Below are 21501 nucleotides of genomic sequence, written 5' to 3' on the forward strand. Positions count from 1 at the left end.
TGTCACTAAGACTTGTCAATTTTACTATTAGGTGACGGGGTGTGGACCTATTCTTATTGATCTTGAGGGGGGTTCTCTGAACCTCCTGGATTTTGATGCTTGTTCCCTTTGCCATATTGGGGAAATTCTCTCCAATAATTCTCTCCAATATACCTTCTGCTCCCCTCTCTGTTTCCTCTTCTTCTGGAATCCCAATTATTCTAATGTTGTTTCGTCTTATGGTGTCACTTATCTCTCGAATTCTCCCCTCGTGATCCAGTAGCTGTTTGTCCCTCTTTTGCTCAGCTTCTTTATTCTCTGTCATTTGGTCTTCTATATTGCTAATTCTTTCTTCTGCCTCATTTATCCTAGCAGTGAGAGCCTCCATTTTTGTTTGCACCTCATTAATAGCTTTTTTGATTTCAACTTGGTTAGATTTTAGTTCTTTTATTTCTCCAGAAAGGGCTTTTATATCTCCCGAGAGGGTTTCTCTGATATCTTCCATGCCTTTTTCGAGCCTGGCTAGAACCTTGAGAATCGTCATTCTGAACTCTGGATCTGACATATTACCAATGTCTGTATTGATTAGGTCCCTAGCCTTTGGTACTGCCTCTTGTTCTTTTTTTTGTTGTGAATTTTTCCGCCTTGTCATTTTGTCCAGATAAGAGTATATGAAGGAGCAAGTAAAATACTAAAAGGGTGGCAACAACCCCAGGAAAATATGCTTTAGCCAAATCAGAAGAGATCCCAAATCGTGGGGGGGGGGGGGGGGGGGAGAAAGGGGATAAAAAGAGGTTCAGAAAGAAAGAAAAAAAAGTTAAAAAAAGAAAACCAATAAAGAAAAAGTATAAAAAGGAAAAAAAATATATATATTAGATAAACTAGTTAAAAAATATTAAAAAAGAAAAGGGTAAAAGTTAAAAAAATTTAGCAGAAGAAGAAAAAAAAATTGAAAAAAAAAAAGAAAAAAAATTAATTTAACTGCAAGGCTAAAGAATCATGGGGAGAAAGCCATGAGTTCCATGGTTTGCTTTCTCCTCCTCTGGAATTCCGCCGCTCTCCTTGGTATTGAAACTACACTCCTTGGTAGGTGAACTTGGTCCTGGCTGGGTTTCTTGCTGATCTTCTGGGGGAGGGGCCTGTTGTAGTGATTCTCAAGCGTCTTTGCCCCAGGAGGAGTTGCACCGCCCTTACCCGGGCCGGGCTGAGTAATCTGCTCGGGTTTTCTGGGTTTGCTTTCGGGAGCTTTTGTTCCCTGAGCGCTTTCCGCTTTCCGTAGAGTTCCGGAGGGCGGGAATGAAGATGGCGGCCTCCCGGTCTCCGGCCCCGGAGGAGCCGAGAGCCCAGGACCCCACTCCTCAGTGCGCCCCCAGAGAACAGTGCCCAATGACTCCCGCCACCCTGGCCTCCGGCCGCGCTCCGAGCTGACCGAGCCTGCCACCGGTTCAAGGTAACCCCTAGCTGAGAGTCACTCCTCGGCTCTGTCTCTGTAGCCGGCTCCCCCGTTCTAATACCTGTGAGCTCTGCGACACTCAGACACCCCCGATCCTTCTGTGACCCTGCGGGACCTGAGGCCACGCTGACCCCGCATGGGCTTCACCCCGGTTAAGCCTCTGGAGCGATGTCCCTCAGCGGAACAGACTTTTAAAAGTCCCGATTTTGTGCTCCGTTTCTCTGCCGCTTGCTGGGAGCCGGCCCCTCCCCCCGCGGTCTATCTTCCAGTCCTACCTTGCAGAAAGTGGTTGATTTTCTGTTTCTAGAGTTGCTGTTCTTCTTCTCTTAGATCTCCCGTTGGATTTGTAGGTGTTTGTAATCTTTAGATAAGCTATCTAGCTGATCTCCCGCTACCTGAAGTAGTCTCAGCCTGCTACTTCTCCGCCATCTTGACTCCTCCCTGTTTAATAATTTTAAATCTTTATTTTACTTATAATTATTAAGATCATGAAATTCTAAAGTTCTTGGGGGTAATTTAATAAAGAGTAGCTATTGATACACTAACATATAAGTAAGGGGATATGATGACAATTTAATGTAAAATTTCCCCATGAGTTCCCTGGCTACCAAGAAATGGTTGCTGTTTATGTTTTACAACATACACTGCATCATGAATCATTCATTATTTATTAAAACCACGTGTCTGTGGGTACATAGGTGAAATAAATGTAGTCTCTACTTGCAGGTGTTTATTTCATGTGATAGTTGGGAGAACAGATACAGTCAAGGTTGTCATTATCACAGGTGTGAACCAGAGTGCAGCAGAGTGTAGGAAGCATGCGTTCTTACAGTTAGGCCTGCAATTTGGAGCTTGGTCACGTTCATAAAGTTACATATGACCCATAAAAGTTTTAATCATTGAAGAAAATAGGAAATAAGACTACAATTTTAAATGTTATTAAGTGACTACATTTATGACTAATTTTTTTTTTTAATCCTTTAAAAATACTTTGCAGCCTAGACAGCAGTCAACATGGCTTTTAGTTTATTGAAAATAGGGGAGATTTGATTTAGTGACTTGAGCACAAAATTGGAGCTAGGACAAACAATTCCCCTCCCTTCCTGGACTTCTTCCTGTTTGTTCTTTAGGGTCTTCATTTATTTATAATAATAGGAGCAATAAGAAAATTATTTGAAGATACCATGCAGTCTTGAACTGATGCTAAGTGCAGCGTCATTATTTTATAATTATTCAGAAGGCATCTATGGATATGATTTCTTTACAGAGCAGTGGGGATGGTGCCCCTTCTGTTGGGATCTGCTGAGTCACAAGGGAAAAGGACAAAGCCCCTATACAAATAAAAATTATTCTTTTTCTTTTGCCTTTCTTTTGTTTTCTTTCCAAAAGATGTAGAATTTAGCTCTTAATTTTATTTTATTTTTTTAAGATTTTATTTTATTTGACAGACAGCGACCACAAGTAGGCAGAGAGGCAGGCAGAGAGAAAGGAAGGGAAGCGGGCTTTAACCCACTGAGCCACCCAGGCGCCCTAGCTCTCTTAATTTTAAAAGGTAGATGTAGAGGGACAACGAAGATACAGCTAAAGAGACAGAAATAGAAGACCCCAGTAAGAGAGAAACTTGATTTATTACTGTTTTTCTTACATGCCTTCCTGGCTTACTAGTTCTTCAAAGGATGATTGATTCCTTTGGAAAGGGAAGGTGGAGGAGTTAGGATGACAGGGGTACTAGGTAGAGCTTGACAAAGTCTAAGCTGAGCCTTGGCTCACAAAAGAAAACTCTTGTACCTAATGTTTGTAAATAGGCTTCATCATGATCTCTTCTGTGCCTTTCAAAACTGCGCCTGGGTGGCTCAGTCATTAAGCATCTGCCTTCAGCTCAGGTCATGATCCCAGGTTCCTGGGATGGATCCATCGAGCCCCACATCAGGCTCCCTGCTTGGTGGGAAGTCTGCTTCTCCCTCTCCCTCTGCTTGTGTTCCCTCTCTCGCCGTGTCTCTGTCAAATAAATAAATAAAATCTTAAAAAACAAACAAACCTGTCAATCAACTCATTAACAACCACTCCCAATTCAAATTATGTTAAACTCTCAAATTCAGTCTCCACTTCAATGGGATAATGAGCGTTCCATCACGAAAGGAGAACCGGAGGGGCACTTGGGTGGCTCAGTCAGTTACACATCTGCCTTCAACTCAGGTCATGATCTCAGAGTCCTGGGACTGAGCCCTGAGTTGGCTCCACACACAGCAGGAAACCTTCTTCTTCCTCTTCCTTTGCCCCTCCCCCAACTCTTTCTCTCAAATAAATAAAATCTTAAAAAAAGAAAAAGAAATGAGACTCCAAGAACTTCTGTCTTCATCAGGTGGCTTTGACTGTTGATGGTCCTTGTGAAAATTGTGGTAAGTCAGCAAGTGTGCATGGCAGTGAAGCTGTATTAGAAATCATCAGCCTTCCCATAAGATACCATTTCTCTTTTTTTTTTTTTAAAGATTTTATTTATTTATTTGACAGACAGAGATCACAAGTAGGCAGAGAGGCAGGCAGAGAGAGAGAGAGAGAGGGAAGCAGGCTCCCCGCTGAGCAGAGAGCCCGATGTGGGGCTCGATCTCAGGACCCTGAGATCATGACCTGAGCCGAAGGCAGAGGTCTTAACCCACTGAGCCACCCAGGCGCCCCTAAGATACCATTTCTCGGTTGTGATTGAAATAGCTCATTTCACAAAAGACTGTGGAGGTTTTTTCCTGTTACATAGCTTCAGTTAACATAACTGGTCCATTTTTTGTTAACAATTTTACAGAAGTAGATGCTTATTTTTTCAAGTAAAAAGGGGAAATGATCCCACTTGTATTCATATCATTAACAAAGTCAAAATGGTTCTTACGCACATAGAGAAAAAGGCAACCGTACACCTTATAAAAGGGGTAGAGGGAAGAGAAAGGTCATCTCAGAGCTTTATAGTGAACCTTTGCAGTCTGACTTTTAAATGTTTCCTTTCTGGAACATCACTGTTACTAGCATAGAAGTGGTCCTGTGGGAGAGGCTGCACCTTGAAAAGCCTTGTCTGTTATGGTAGCTATCTGGTGATGAAACATTATCTAATCTGGAGATCTCTGTATAATTTGAGGGTGTCCTAGACCTTGATGGTATTAAAATTTCTTTGAAGGTTATCTGCATCTATTGAGTGCTTTTCTACCATTTTAATTCTTCAGCTTGTAATAAATAAGCAAGCTGCTCATGTACTTCCAAGGGGAAAGGTGGGTGTGGGTGCTGAAGACCACTGCCTGTGCTGTTAGAGTACATCACTCATCACTGGATATCCCTGACATGCTCCCTCAACGTGCTCTCATTACTGGATCTTCCAGATGTAAAGACAAGATCTAACTGTCTCCCATCTTGACTCCTTTTCACACACCCTGTTCCCCAGCTGCTAAGCTACCATTTTTAGAGCGTGCCTTTACTGTAGGTGCAGAGCCCATGACAGAGCTATGGATATAACTCCTAGTTCTTCTCTCTTCTCTCTTTCCCCACCCACTCCAAGCATTTTTCAGTCAGTTACTGGGTATTTCCTTCCCATATTACTTCATAGATTTTCAGTTCCTCCTCCTACCATGCTAGTCCTAGTACAAATGGCCATAATCTTTTTGTTAAATTAATATGGCAGCACCCTAACTGTCCCGTCTTGCCCACCTAACCCATATCATCTCCTTAATAAAGAGAAAACACTTAATCTGCATACTACAGAAGAGAGCTAGAGTAACACCATAGTTAAGGATGTGGGCTTTTTAGCAAGAAGGTCTGGATTTGAATCATGACACTATTACTTTAGCAAATGCAGTTATATAACCTTGAGTAAACTCCCTATGTGTGAAAGAGAAAATGAAAACTTTCCTGATTGAGTTGTCATGAGGCTTAAAGGACCTAAACCTTAGCATAGAGCTTGGTACATAGCAAACACTCAAAAATTACTATAATAATAAAATGCAAGCTGAGTGTCCTACTCTTCTATTTAAACTCGTTGAACCGGGCGCCTGGGTGGCTCAGTGGGTTAAGCTGCTGCCTTCGGCTTAGGTCATGATCCCAGGTCCTGGGTTCGAGCCCCACATCGGGCTTTCTGCTCAGCAGGGAGCCTGCTTCCTCCTCTCTCTCTACCTGCCTCTCTGTTTACTTGTGATTTCTCTCTGTCAAATAAATAAATAAAATCTTAAAAAAAAAAAAAAACCCATTGAACCTCACCATGTCTTCTAGAAGAAAGCCCACATCTCTTTGGCAAGAGTTGTAAGCCCCAACTCCCCTTTCCTGCTCCCTTTTCTAACCCAGCTCTAGCTACTGCCCTCCAGAGGGTTGTGTCCTTTCGGTACCACTTCCATTGCCCCCAGCAGGCCATGCCTTGTCTTGTGCTCATACACATGCTGTGCTGTTTACCTGGTATTCCCTTGCACCCCAAGTCTGGCATCTTCCTTTCCTTTCCCTGAATGTCAATCACTCTTCCTGTTTTTGTGACTGACTCTCGCCTCTCCTTCAGCTCTCCTCTCATCAGTCACTTATTCCAGAAAGCTGTTTCTGATACTCCAGGGCTCCCATAGAACCCTTGAATACTCTCTATATGGTAGTTGCCACATACTGTGTAATTGTGCTGTCACTGGTCTGGGGGCTCTGTCCTTGCCAGGGTAACTCTTCTGAGGATAGTTTGGATCCTATTTGCTTTTTAAAAATATGTAGTTCTTGGGGCATCTGGGCGGCTAAGATGGTTAAGCGTCTGCCTTTGGCTCAGGTCATGATCCCAGGGTCCTGCATCGGGCTCTCTGCTCAGTGGGAAGCCTGTTTCTCCCTCTCCCACTCCCCTGTGTTTCTCTCTCTCTGTCATATAAATAAATAAAATCTTAAAAATATACCTAGTTCTTGGGAGTTTGATTCCATTAATGTATGTTTAATAAATTAAAGCAGTACCCAATTGAAGATATGTTTTATGAAGTTTTATGATGCCTAGTATATAATCTACACCTCAGTAGTATTTGTTAAATGAGAAAATGCTGTTTAGACTTTTGTATATCTTTAATTTTGGTAACTATCTTGTGTATGTACATTTAATATTTAAAAAATCCTGAAGTTACTTAAAACTGTGATTCTTAAAATTTGAATCCTAAATTCTAAAAATTCCCAAGGTTATCTCTTATAAATTAAATGTAAAGTTGCATGATTTTTTTTATCAAACACCAAGTTTGGTTATGAAATAATGAGCTATATTTGTTCTTGTGTGTCATAAACCATCTCCGAAGGCAGAATATTTTAAGCTACCACAGATGATACAAAGGACAATCATATGGCTACTAATCTGAAAGAATTTATAAACTGGGGAGAAAAAAGTTATACTGAAATAAGTGTGTCAAAACACCAATCACATCTCTAAGCATAAAACAAGCTCATGTGTTCATCACTCATCTTCAAAAAATTCAACTTTCCTTCATCTTAGCAGAGGAAGATAAGAGTTGGCTTATTAAGCATTCCACAAAGAAAAGTATAGAATTATCTGAATGGTGCATTGGAGATCATTTAGACAAATCTAGTTTACGTTAACTCTTTCTTTTGTGGTGGATTGCTTAATCAAAGGATAGAGTTATTGGTCTCTTTGATAAAACTGGCTCATGTGACCTGGGAGCAGCCTGGTGCTCAGACATTTGTTTCTAAATACCATTTACCACATAAGTGGGAATGGACTTGCTCAGAGAAATGACTGATTCCAGAACTAGAGCAAAGGACCTACGTGGGTTTGGGACAATTTGATACAAGAAATGGCATTCTGTTAAAAGGACACAGGAACCAGTTTAAAGGGACCTCCGAATGGCGAAATTAGGGACAATATGAACTAAAAAAAAAAAAAAAAAAAAAAGTAATTTTTTTAAACAAGTGGAAGAAAGGGAATGGGAGGGAGGGCACTGAAAGCTCTTTTTGTAAGAATAACCACCAGTGGGGCACCTGGGTGGCTCATTGGGTTAAAGCCTGTGCCTTTGGCTCGGGTAATGATCCCGGGGTCCTGGGATCAAGCCCCACATTGGGCTCTCTGCTCAGCGGGCAGCCTGCTTCCTACTCTCTCTCTGCCTACTTCTCTGCCTACTTGTGATCTCTTTCTCTCTCAAAAAAATAAAATCTTAAAAAAAAAACCCACTAATAATTATGGAAGGAATGATAGAATCAGAAAAATCACTATTTTGTAGTCCCAAGTGGATTAATCAAAGCAAGGGTTATTAGTGAGTGGTAAGTCATGGTGAAAAATTATTGGGAAATATGACATGGTACCAAATTAATACACATAGGATTTTTATTAATATAAAGGGGAAGATGTCCCTTTATAATAGATTTGGCAATAAACATTCTAACCAAGTGATCAAGCTAGCACCAATAATAGTGGCTAAACTCAACATTTTGTATCTTTAAATGTTATGAAATATGAATTTCACAGTATGAAGTATTTTTGCCAGAACCGTTTAATTTGTATTTAGACTTAGCTTTTGGTTCACTGGAAATACAAGTGATGGAGAAACAGGTTTAATGATACCATGAAAATAAGACAAATGCAAAATGTGGGACCTTCTGTAAGACAACTTGTCTGGACTCTTCAAAAAGTCTATGTCTTAAAAGGCAGTGGGATTTCTCAAAAGATACTGCAAAAATAAAGCCACCAAATGCAATGGATAAAATTTAATTGGATCCCACTCGGGGAGGACATAGTATAAGGAGACATAGGGTGGGCAACTGAGGAAATTTTAATATGAAATAGATATTAGATAACATAGAATTGTTAATTTTCTTAGGTGTGATAATGGTATGTAGGAAAATATCTTTATTCCTCGGAGATGCCTATTGAGCTATTTAGGAGTGAAGTGTTGTGATATCTGTAACTTGCTTCCAAATACTTAAGCAAAATACATCTTATAAATAAAGAGTTGGTATATAAAAGCACATATATAGGGGTGCCTGGGTGGTACAGTCAGTAAAGTGTCCAGCTCTTGATTTCAGCTCAGGTCATAATCTCAGGGTCTTGAGATCGAGCCCAGAGTTGGGTTCTGCTCATTGCAGAGTCTGCTTAAGGTTCTCTCTCCCTCTCCCTCTGCTGCTCCCTCCTCCCTCTTGTGCTCGCATGTGCTTTCTCTCTCTTTAAAATAAATCTTTTAGTTCCATCCACATTGTTGCAAATGGCAAGATTTCATTTCTTTTGATGGCTGCATAGTATTCCATTGTGTATATATACCGCATCTTCTTTATCCATTCATCTGTTGATGGACATCTAGGTTCTTTCCATAGTTTGACTATTGTATACATTGCTGCTATAAACATTCGGGTGCACGTGCCCCTTCGGATCACTACGTTTGTATCTTTAGGGTATCATGCTTAGCGAAATAAGTCAATTGGAGAAGGACTACTATCATATGATCTCCCTGATATGAGGAAGTGGAGATGCAACATGGGGGGTTAAGGGGGTATGAGAAGAATAAATGAAACAAGATGGTATTGGGAGGGAGACAAACCATAAGTGACTCTTAATCTCACAAAACAAACTGAGGGTTGCTGGTGAGAGGGGGGTTGGGAGAGGGGGGCGGGGTTATGGACATTGGGGAGGGTATGTGCTATGGTGAGTGCTGTGAAGTGTGTAAACCTGGCAATTCACAGACCTGTACCCCTGGGGATAAAAATATATGTTTATAAAAAATAAAAAATTAAAAAAAATAAGTCTTTTAAAAAACCACACGTATATATGACAGTATGTTCCAGTTGTTGGGTAGGTGGAATGTTCATTGTACTATCTTCTCAATTTTTGGTTAGAAATTCTTAAAAATAAACTGGAAAAAGAACAAGCTCAGCATGATGAAAACAAAATCCAAGTCTCGGGAGTGGCAGGCAGGCTCTCCGTCCCAGGTTGGCCAGTGCTTCTGCAGTGGTATTGGGGCTCACTTCCTCCAGCCCTCAGCTTCGTTCCTGTGTGTGCACAGAGATGAGCACCTGTGAACATCAAGTGGAATGTGATCCTAGTCATATTAGCCAAACTGGATAACTGTGAAAATCTCCAAATAAGATTAGACAAGCTTGAGGCAGAACCACTCGTGTTACTCATTTTTAGCATTTCCAGTGTCTGGAATGTTGTAGGCATTCAAATCTGTTGCCTGAGGAAATACCTACAGGGAACACCAAATTTAAGGATTGCCTCAAAAAAGTGAGAGGATACAAGTGACTTTTTCCAAATCCAGTAAATATTTGTGGAATTTAATAGAACTGAACTAGTTAAGGGGCAAATAAAGTTAAGTTTGGTTCTAGAAGTAAGAAGACCTGTTTTTGTTTGTTTGTTTGTTTGTTTGCCCGATGTGGGGCTGGATCCCAGGATCCTGAGATCATGACCTGAGCCAAAGCCAGAGGCTTAACCCACTGAGCCACCCAGGCACCCCAGGAAGACCTATTTTTAAGTGTGTATCCAGTAATGACTGCATTTCAGTTTTTTCTTTCTTTCTTTTTTTTTAACTTTTCAGAAATAATCCTTGCTTTTCTGAGTTAAGAAAGCACTTGGGTGGAAGTCTACTGTAGTTTTTCCTCCACAGGATGAAATCTAGCAATCTTCAGAGGGTGGCATGCGTAATTGTACTTCTCCTTGGTGAGCTATGAGTTGGGCACTTAATTACGTAAAATTATTGCAAGAGAGCAGTTGCATAATCCCCAAGAGAGTAATTATTGTCTATCTTGGCAGAATGCAAGGCTTTTAATCTGTAAATAAGCAGTCCTATGTGGAAGAGCTACATGTAGAGTGATTCTGCATTGTAAATGTCTCTTATGAATTTTTTAGAGTGCAAGTAGTGACTCCATGTGCTGAATGGCTTCTGTCTTTGTGCTTCAAAGGGTTCATGATGCTTCCCCTAAGGTTTTAACCTCTCCTGAAATATTTAAGCCTCAGAGAAGGATTCCTGTAAAGGGTCAAACTGCATCTAAGTTAAGCCTGTGAAAAATCTGAATGTTTCAAATACAGAGGAAGTAAAATGTGCTTTCTGTAAATTAAAAAACCAATATGAAAAACAAAACAAAATAAAACATTGACGGTGCTTAAAAAGAGAAGTCTCAGATTAGCTGATGGGTTTCTCACTTATTGGAGGATAATGGTCTTATGCGTGCCACTGCAGCTCAGGTCTCCAAAAAGCAGTGATTCACTTTCAGGGTATGTGTGTATTTTGCTTAGGTAAGTCTGAGTCTTTGAGATACTGAAAGTATATTTTGTTTTTAAAAACTGTCCATAGATCTGCTTTCCCTTTTGTTGTAGTGTTGATGAACTGAGCCTTCTCTCTCCAAGTCATACTTCTCCATGGGAGCAGTGTTTGCCTACTCAAGGACCTCATTCTGGCGACTCGCCTTCTCTCTTGCATGACCAACTTTCCCCTCTTTACTGACTTATTCTCATCAAAATAAAAACATGTCGTAACAGCTTCCATTGTTTTTAAAAAGGCCTTTCTTGACTTCTCTTTCTCTCTGACACCTCCTCAATCCTCTGTTCCCCTTTGCAGCAAACTCCTTAAGAGTCTATATTCTATATTCCCTTTTCACTTCCTCTGTTCCCATCATCTCTGGAACCTGCTCCATGCACCCCATTCCACACAGAACTTGTTTTTATGAAGGTATACCTGTAACCTTCATGCTGCCAGAGTCCATGGACAGCGCTTGGTCAAATCTTACCTATCATTAGCTAAAAGAGTTTATCATGCCTTTTTTCTAGATACACTTTCTTTACTTAAGGGAAAACCTGTGCTTCTGGTTATTACCCTTCCTCACCAGTCACTCCTGATCAGCCTCTAGGTGGGCTCTTTTCCTGATCTCCTAAGATGACTCAGTTCCAGGTCCTCTCCTCTGTTTTCTCATAAAGTCCTCTAAGGTAATATCATGGATAAAAATGTTCTGTTGGGGCGCCTGGGTGGCTCAGTGGGTTAAGCCTCTGCCTTCGGCTCAGGTCACGATCCCAAGGTCCTGGGTTGGAGCCCTGCATCGGGCTCTCTGCTCAGTGGGGAGCCTGCTTTCCCTTCTCCCTCTGTCTGCCTCTCTGCCTACTTGTGATCTCTGTCAAATAAATAAATAAAATCTTAAAAAAAAAGTTCTGTATACTCTAAAAACTCCAAATTTTTGTCTGTACTATATACCTGTACCCCAGACTGCAGATTTGTATATACAGTTGCCTGCCCCACATCCCACTGGATGACTAGAGGTATCTCAAATTTAACATAGTCAAAATGTAACATGTGGTCTTTGCATGGTTATGTCTTACCCTCCTATCTGCTTTTCCTATCTCCATGTTTGTTCCTCCTCCTTTCTATCTATGTTAAAAACAGCAGCCTGAAAGACCCCTGTAAAATATCAGGTCACATCCCTCCTCTGACCCAAAGCCTTCAGTGACTCTTATCTTGGTCAGAGTAAAAGCTGGTGCAACAAGGTCCTTCATCATCTGACCCCATACCTTTTTAGCTTACCTCCTCCCTTTCTCCCTGTCACTCACTCTGCTCCAGCTGCATTGGCCCTTTTCTTTTCTTCTTTTTTTTAAAATATTTTATTTATTTATTTGACAGAGACCCAGCAAGAGAGGGAACACAAGCAGGGGAGTGGGAGAAAAAGAAGCAGGCTTCCTGCCAAGCAGGGAGCTCCCTGTGGGGCTCAATCCCAAGACCCTGGGATCACGACCTGAGCCACCCAGGTGCCCACATTGGCCCCTTTCTTAAACACACCTTATTCTGTCTCAGGGCTTTGCCGTGGGATGCTACTTTAAGTTGGAATGCTGTGACCTGTATTTCTGCCTGGTTTGTTCCTTCAGCCCCTTCAAATCTCTGCTTATCTGCTCTCTTCCCACTGACACCTTCTCTAATCATTCATTTAAGCGCCTCCCCACCCCCTCCCACCAGTGCTCCTGATCCCTCCACCTGGCTTTTTTCCCCATTGCACTTACCACCACATGAAAATATTTCCTTTTTTGGTTTTTGTTGCTGAGTTTTTTCTTGTGTGTCTTCTTTTATTAGAATATAAGTTTCATGAGGGCAGAAACTTTATGTAACTTCTTCATAGATGTATCACCTGTGCCCAAGCAGGTACTCAGTAAACACTGCTGAAGGATTAATTGCAAAGCATTCTCAAAAGTTGATTGATTCTTTTTTTCCCTTGTCATTTTTTTAAAATAGCATTCTGGGTGGACAGAGGATATAGAGCATTCAGAATGATTCACTATATACTAATAGCTATTTCCCGTTCCTCAGTTTCTCTGTTTGAAGAACATAAGGACATTCCTCACGGCCTGTTGTGAGACCTTTGGAATGAGAAAGAGTGAACTCTTTGAAGCATTTGACCTGTTTGATGTTCGTGACTTTGGAAAGGTAATCACATTTCATTTTCTTTTTATTTTATTTTTCCACATTTCGTTTTCTATGTGTGTTCTTTTAATGGAGAACATTTTATCAAATACTTAACCATTTTTTGCTGAAGGAGGACTTGTGACAGAAGTGGTCTAGGTAGTTGCATTATGTAATTAAATTTCACACATAGGTGACTTAGCAAAACAAATAACATTGTCCAAATGGGGCTAGAATAATTATTATTATTTTTAAAGATTTATTTATTTGAGAGTCGAAACAAGAATGAGTGAGTGATGGGAGGGGCAGAAGGAGAGAATCTTAAGACTTCCTACTGAGTGCAGAGTCCAACTCAGGGCTTGATCTTACCACCCAAACCAAGAGTCAGATGCTTAACTGACTGAGCCATCCCCGTGTCCCAGGACTAGAATTATTTTATTTAAAGCAGTACAAGGAGAGTCCTTTACCCCAGAAGTAGCTTTTTCAATGAGCTACCTCAAAGGGTAGGACTACTGTTTTCCACCTTACAAATTCCCCTCCTGTCTTTTCTATATCTAAAAGGCATCTAATTTTTGGAAGTTGAGAATGATCTGCTGCCCCTCTCTCTGTTTAGACACTCGGGTAGGTGATGGGGAAGACATGAATCCAAAATGTTTGAGATTTTTGAGTAATTCCTATTGGTTGCATTTCAGCACATACATGTTAGCTTGTTGAACTTCGACGATATTTGCCACATGTAAATTGTTCTAAGATTTGCTGTTATTATTTGTATATACACCAAATATTTGTGTGTAATAGGTGACAGAAATTATTCTCTTAAATGCTGTGGTCGTTTATTTTTAAGTGATTGGGCAGAAATAAACTTTTTGCATGTAAGAAGTCATAAAATAAGTAATTAAGGTGACCTTATTTTGGTTCCTGATGTCATAATTGCATTATGAAAATAAGAACATAAGAATTAGGAAAAACAAAATAAAACTAAATGACACTGAGAAGTTTGCCCTTGCTCTTGTAATTCCAATGCTAGTATCTCATCAAAAGGCTGTTTGAGAGTGATGCTTCATTTGATTTCTAAGATGTAATATTTTAATTATAAAGTGAAAACCTAGCAATGGATTGGTTTGCTTAAAAATGGGAATAGATTACACAAACTTGAAACAGACACATAAGAAATTTGATGCTGAAATTTGATGCAAGTATGGATAAGCCACCCTGCCCAGGGAGAGAGAATCCTTGGTTTCTTGACCCAGAGTCCCTTTATCATTTTCTGGAAGTCATCAGTCTTCTCATTCATCAGACTGTCAGTTTGGAAGCCTGTGCAAAAGGAAATGGGTATAAGAGCATGGTTTCTAAGATTCCTTTTTCCTCTGGCAAGCTGTAATTTAACAGTTTTGAGGTCCAAAAAAGTGATGGAGGATAACATGGTAACAAAAGCAACTGAAAACCAAGCCTTGTGGGGGTGGTGGTTGGGAGGTTGGTAGCGCATTTGTCTGTGGCTAGAAAACGAAGCCATGAAGATGACAGGGAATCAACTAGAATTCCAGGTAAGGTGGATTGGATAGTCTTCTAAGTTGTTAACCCTAAAAAACATCTTAACAGCTTAAAAAGATGTTCTTTTTATTCTTTGACTCCTCCCCCTATTTTAAAAAGCTCCTTAATTTTCTTTTCACTCTTTTGGGGAAATGAAAATGAAAATGAATTAGGGAAATGAAAAATGAAAAAAAGATTAGACTTTTAAAAGCTTTTCAAGGAGATCTTCATTTTTCATTCAGATTTGCAAGAAATGGTGTTGACAAAGACTGGGAAATCATCTAAATTCTTTGGAAACACAATAGCTTTGTTGTAGTGGAATACCACTGGGCACTTACACAACGGAAGCTTTGTAGGAGTTGAGATAATAGAGTTGAATATGAAGGAGTAAACTGTATGCTTCTCAAGGGTAAATGTGTTTCTGTCTACTTAAAATATTTTGTCAATGATAAGTCTGAAACAGAGTTAAGCTTGGGGATGTCATTGAGAATTTGATCCTGTACTCAGCACTTTAAAATCACATACATTTTTGCTACTGCCAACATTGGTGCAGTATCTCTTCCAAAATTATCTGGCCTCGATAAACCACTGAAAGTTAAAGAAGCTCTTTTATACCTTACCAGTATTACTGTCATTAAGCATTATTACTCTAAGCAAAACCATCAATCCCACCACTTACTGATAACTTTCAAGATAACTGATATCTTTTCAATCTTCATATATATATGTACACATACATGTATACATACACACACAAAAATATACATATACATATACACACACACACACACACACACACACACACACTCTTGTATATATGACCGTTAATCCTCATAGTGGCCCTCTGAGACGTACTATTCAAATCACACATCTAGTACAGATTGGAGCAATAGTTTGAACCCAGAACTGGCTGATTCTCGCTGATATCATGGTGCAAGTGTTCACATAGTGGTCCAGTGCTCTGTACATATTGACCCAATCTTCATATCAACCCCATCATGTAGGTACCATTGTCATCCCTATTTACAGATCCTGGACTATAAGTGACAGAACTTGGACAATTCATGCAGTTTTAATTTTTTACACTTAAAAAATGTGAATAGTATGTTGATGTAGACACTGAATCATTCCTCATGTTGTGACTATAAATTTTAACAGGATGTAGACGGGTTAGAGTTTTTCTCTTTATTCCTTGGGATTTAATTAAATTTGCAATTAACACAAAAAGAGGATATCTATAACTATATGCCTCTGTCTGCCTCAATTCTTACAAATAACCAATCTAGAATTCATGTATATTTGGCACCTTTTTGCCTAGGGATATATTAATTGTAATAACAGTATCTAATGTTTTTATAGCAATTTGAAGCTTTGAGAGTACCTCATATCACTGACCTTGTTTGAGTTTCATGATAGTCTTGTGGGGGAAACAAGTCTTCCCCTTTGTCAGATGAAGAAACTAAGAGATGGGGAGATTTAACAATGATTTTAAGGTGTCCTTGGTTCGGATCTGGATCAGACCTTCTGACTTCCCAGTCCTTTGTCTCTCTTGTCTGCCATCTGCATTTGGGTCTCACTGCTGTGTGAATGCACAGGGAAAAGGATGAACTCATGGGAGAAAACCAAAGGAAGATATGAAATTAAAATAAGCACAAGTGATCTGTGACTTGGCATCTAATTTTTTTTTTTTAAAGAAAGAGGAAAGATTTAGGATACTGCATGAGCCTTTAATATAATGGGTTGTTGAAATTAAGAACTCTACCTGGATAAATGTTTCACAGATTCTCATCATGCAGTCAGTCTTGAGCTACACTTCCCCCACTTCCCCATTGTGGTGTAGGCTGCTCCCTAAGCTTTGCCTACATTCTCCCTTGGTTCTAGGTTCCAGAAGTCTATCCTGAATCATAGGCTTTGATATGGATAGGTTTTCTTCTGGAACTTAGGAAAATTCTGGGAAAACAGGGAAATTTATGAAATTAAAAAGTATAAGTGATCTGTCACTTGACATCTAATTATTCTATAGATATGATTTAGCATACTGCGTGTGTTAACACAAATGAATGAACGTTTTTTATTTAATTTTTGAGAGAGTGAAGAGCACACATTTTGTGCAGTCTAGAGAGGCTTATGATAATTTTGCGTTTCCACATTACTTTTAATTCCTAGTATTGAGCTTTTTACCCAGTGTTAGGAGAATTTCATTTCAATTCAAACTCGTGTTTCAAAAAAGTTAGAATAGTTCTGAACGTTTTCTATAACTTGATTTTGTTTTTCAAATCACATAGGGATGGAGAATGAGTTTACTAAATTAGAAGGTTAACTTTTTTTTTTTTTTTTAAGATTTTCTTTATTAGAGCACACATGCACATAAGCAGGGGGAGTGGCAGAAAGAGAAGCGGATTCCCCACTGAGTGGGGAGCCCAGTGAAGGGCCTGATCCCAGGACCCTGGGATCATGACCTGAGCCAAAGGCATATGCTTAACTGACTAAGCCAGCCAGGCGCCCAAGTTGACTTTTTACTAAAAAAGCTTCATCTTGGGGTGCATGGGTGGCTTTGTTGGTTAAGTGTCCAACTTTTGATTTCAGCTCATTTCATGATCTCAGGGTTGTGAGATTGAACCACAGGTCGGGCTCTATGCTGGGTGTGGAGCCTGCTTAATATTCTCTCTCTCTCCCTTTCCCTCTGCCCCTCCCCACCCCAAAGCAATCTTTTTCTGATTATATAATTTAAAAAAAATTTAAAGTTGTCTTATTTGCTTAAGAAATGTAATAAACCACTTCCTCCCCTAGAAAATTAGCAGTTATTAATTATAATACTTTTTACATTGCAATAGGCTCCGTAAATTTCTTCACTTCCAAGCTGCATAAATGATCTGCTGTTCCTCTGTTCAAACTGTCATGTTCCGACTAACGATTTTGCTGTTTGGAAAGGTTTCCTACTGAGCTGTCTGTTGGCACATTTACAGTGTGGAAGCACATGGGATTTTTCTTTAATGAGACCATTTCTAGTGAGTAATAGAAATCCTGTTGCTGCTGTTGTCCAGATGAGTGATGAAGTCAGTTCCTTCCTTTGGCTGCTCTGGGTGGTATAAGGGCTGCTTCTTGTTAGCAGGAGACTTCACGTCTGTTGTTTGAAGCATTGTTAAGCACCTTTCAAGTGTAAGGTGATATGTTTTCTTGAATCAGAAAGAATCCCACCTAACCAAAAGTAGTTCTAGCTGATTTTAGTAGCAATAGGATAGTAGCAATGTGTTAAGGTTCAGGACAGCCTCGGTCAAAAGGAAATCAGAGCATTGGCTTAGAGGTGAGTTAGGGATACAGGTGAGAACAATACCGAGAGAGAGGTAATTTTGTGTTTGGGTTAAGAATATGGTATCCGAGTTGGATCTTGGTTTGAATTCTGGTTATACTCCTTAAAAGTATGTGATTTTCAGCTGAGCTTGGGTTAACCTGGTTGAGCCTCAGTTCCTCTATAAATTGGTGATTGGGAAATAATGTATGTGAAGTGCTTAACAGTATCTAGGTTTAAAGTATGTATTTGATAATTACTAGTTATTACTCTTATTATTACTATTATTACAACTTCATTACTAGTGTTAATTGGTTTAGAATTCATAGAAAACACAGAGGTTGAATTTTGAATTGAGTGTAAGAGTTAATGAGTTTGCAGGGGTTAGATGAGGAAATAAACTTTGTTCTTTCTAATGTGTCCTGGGGTTAATCTATTTTATCCTGCACAGCTGTCTTTCTCCCTTCTGTGCTCCTGAATCTCCTTTGAGTAAGCACCTTTTTCCAGTAGTTTGGGTGGTTTAATCATTGAGAATACCTCATCTCTTTGGCCGTAGGGCGGGGTTTGGAGATGGGGCAAGTCACTCAGTTGGGACCTAGATGATGTGTTGAGACATTTTCTGGGGCAATTCTGTTGTAATATCCTCCTGCTACGAGGCTTAGAAGAGCCACAGCCATTGAGGTATCTGATGGTATTTCAAAACAGACCCAGTTTAGAGGAAACAGAGCTGAGGGGGAGCCTACTGGCATCATGTGTGGCTGGAATAAAGTTGTGCCCAAAGCCAAATCCATATATCTCTGGATTTGTCCATGACGTGAGCCAATATATTCTTCCTTTTTTCTTCAAGCTGGTTTTCCTTAGATTTCTCTCACTTTTGGTGGAGAGAACTAAGTGATTCACCTGGTTTTGTTGATCATATGATTTCAGTTGTATAGATAACTCTTCTTCTATTATCAAAGTTCCACACAACTTGGAGACCATTTGGTAGCCTCTATATCTTTTATCATATATAGAAAAGGAGGTATGAAGACTGAGACTTAGAACATCTATTTTGCCGTGTATAAATAATTAGGTAGAAGTATAGTCCCAGCTTTGTGGTGAATGCTTTCTGGTCCTTACCATTGACCCAAGCAGTATCATAGATCTTCAGGTCTTCAAGAGATGAAGTCATCAGACACCCTTTTCCAGTCTGTTTGTGCCCTACTGGGTAAAGCAAATGGAAGAGCATGCCTCTTCAGGCTGGGAGCTCACTTCTCCTGTGGCCTCCAGCTGTATCTATGTTTTTGGGCCATACAGATAGATCTGAAGATGACCTTTAAAACCACAGGGTAGGGGCACCTGGGTGGCTCAGTGGGTTAAAGCCTCTGCCTTCGGCTCGGGTCGTGATCCCAGGGTCCTGGGATCGAGCCCCACGTCGGGCTCTCTGTTCTGCGGGAAGCCTGCTTCCTCCCCCCTCTCTCTCTGCCTGCCTCTCTGCCTACTTGTGATGTCTCTCTCTCTCTGTCAAATAAATAAAATCTTAAAAAAAAAAAAAATTTTAAAACCACAGGGTAAAAAGGACTGAAAGAGGGCTCTAACACATTGATCTGGGGTTGAATAGGGCTTGGAGATATTCGTTGATTTGTACAAAATTGTCCAAGAAGTAAAAAAACACTATAGAATTCTTTGTGACCTCTGGGTTCTCACTTCATTCCTCTGAACTATAGGTTCCTCATTTATAAATGGGATAATAATTTCTATCACACAGAATTATTGTGAAAATAGGCTTTATGTAAGATCCTGGCATATTGTTCAGGAAATGATTAAATGAACCAATAGATCCAGTATAGAACCAGTAGTTTGGGTAGATACAGGTCATTCAGGGTTCTAAAGGTGGATATGTGTAAAGTCAAAAAGAAGATTCTAGTGGTATTTTTTGAAAATTTACTTGGTTTGATACTTTCTGGCTCAAAGTATTAAGAAAATTATAATACACATGTATGTATGCATGTACACACATGTATGGTTATTTATAACTTACATTTTCCTAGGCTTTTGTGTTAAGACTATGTTTAACTTTGTCCAGCTCCCTGCTCAGTGGGAATCCTGTTCTCCCTCTCCTACTCCCCCTGCTTGTGTTCCTGCTTTCGCTGTCTCAATGTCAAATAAATAAAATCTTAAAAATGTCTAACTTTATTTTTACTTATTTATTTATTTTTGTGAATAGAGATTAGTTGAGAGATCTGCAGGGAAACTTTTCCTGAAGGTAGTTGATGCCTTAACACTCAATAAATGTATTTTCCCCCTAGAATATAAACCAAATTAGCAGCTCCATCAGATTCAGGATAGGAGATGGTCTTGTTCTTCACCTTAAAAAATAAATTGCCATTTAAAAATAAACTTGAACTTGCTGAGAAAACCAAAGGATACATGGTTAACCTAATGTAGAAAAAGGCTTGGAAATTGCATAATGGAAATTCACAACAGTCTATACCCTCTGCGTTAAGAGGCATTAGTATGTACCCCCTCATCTCCCCCTTCCCGCCACCCCAGTTTATTAGCCCAGACCTGCTGCTATTAGGCTGCCTTGTGAACTCAAATTGTGAACTCAAATTTCTGGCCCATCTGGAATGCCTTATAATACATCTTATGATAATGTTTGCTTGGGTGTGTCTTATAGTTGGTGTGTTTTCACTTTTTCACCCTTCGCAGCCTAACTTAGACATCTCAGGGTGCATGTATAAAGGTAGAAGGACTTCTTGTTGCCCACTGTGCTAGCCCGGGCTAGCCTCTCTTGGCATTTGTACCTGGATGCTGGTTGGTTTCCACATTCTCATCCCTACTTCCAGTGCTTGTGGGCAGTGGGAGCTTGCCCTCTGAAGCTCCACATACATTCCAACACAACAATACTTGAGAACCTGGAATCGGTTCCCTGCTACCTGTGCATCTCCTTGGAACTTTACCTGGCTTTCCCGGTTGCAGGAAAACCTCCCTGTCCAAAGACCCATGAGCTTCGTGTAGGTGCAGGTAGCTTCAGAGACCTCACGCTGGCCTGGTTTGAGAGATTCATATTGGCTAGTGCATGTGCGTTGACCAACCCTTAGAAACATTTTTCATCTGTCTCTATGTAACTAGAATGAATTATCTTGGCATGTAAACATAATCTCTTTTCACAGTTATTTTTTGAACTCCACTCTTGAGAAGCTGGACATTTCCCAAAGTGTTTCTCATCCCAGATTATACAAGAGTCTCTGGGGCTTTTGCAGTCCCAGGGCCCTAATCAGTCTTGTTCAGGGCTCTAATCAGAACACCACAAGGAGCTCAACTTCCTGTTGATGGTCTACTAGCATGGTTGTATTGAAGACAGGTCCTGTGAGCTTTCTTCAGTACCTCTTGTTCTCTGATGCTGGCATGGTCTTGTAGTTCCAGTATGGCTCAGCCTGCCACTACCCAAACCAGCTTCCTTGCACCCCCACAAATTTTAGCTTCTGCGTTGAACCTGGTCAGGCCACATTGCCCAGACTTAGCAGTACATACCGTTCAGGGAGGAGCTCATGGCATCCTTTCCAGCCAGCAAGCTTGAGCCAGAGCCTCCTTATTCAGCCACTTGGGGGGTACCAGCTTCAACTCACAGAGCAGCATTTGGGATCTCTGGTCTCTGTTCTATCAGAAGGCCCTGGACTTTTCCCGCAAAATCAGCCAGTTTCCAGCCTAGAACAGGCTAGTCTTCAGGGCTACTGCGAGGAGTCAACCTCTGTCAGTCCACAAAGGCTTTCGTTACTTCTCTTTACTTTCTCTCCCTTGAGCAGTAGGTGGTTTGCTTGTATTTACATAACTAAGGGAGAGTTCTCCAGGGATTCCTTCCTAAACAAAGAAAGCTTGTTCCAAGGCAAGGTTTATTATCTCCTTAAGCC

General features: G+C 40.3%; 1 protein-coding gene across 3 annotated transcripts in view; it reads left to right on the forward strand.

Annotated features, from left to right (window-relative positions):
* Positions 1 to 21501, forward strand: part of VAV3 (vav guanine nucleotide exchange factor 3) — a 373454-nt gene that overhangs the window by 80075 nt on the left and 271878 nt on the right. For all 3 annotated transcript variants that reach the window (XM_047724317.1, XM_047724316.1, XM_047724318.1), the window contains exon 2: positions 12697 to 12813. In XM_047724317.1, the coding sequence (XP_047580273.1) occupies positions 12697 to 12813 (117 nt within the window). The remainder of the gene's footprint in view (positions 1 to 12696; positions 12814 to 21501) is intronic.

Source organism: Lutra lutra, chromosome 4 (assembly GCF_902655055.1).
Source record: "Lutra lutra chromosome 4, mLutLut1.2, whole genome shotgun sequence".
Classification (NCBI taxonomy): Eukaryota; Metazoa; Chordata; class Mammalia; order Carnivora; family Mustelidae; genus Lutra; species Lutra lutra.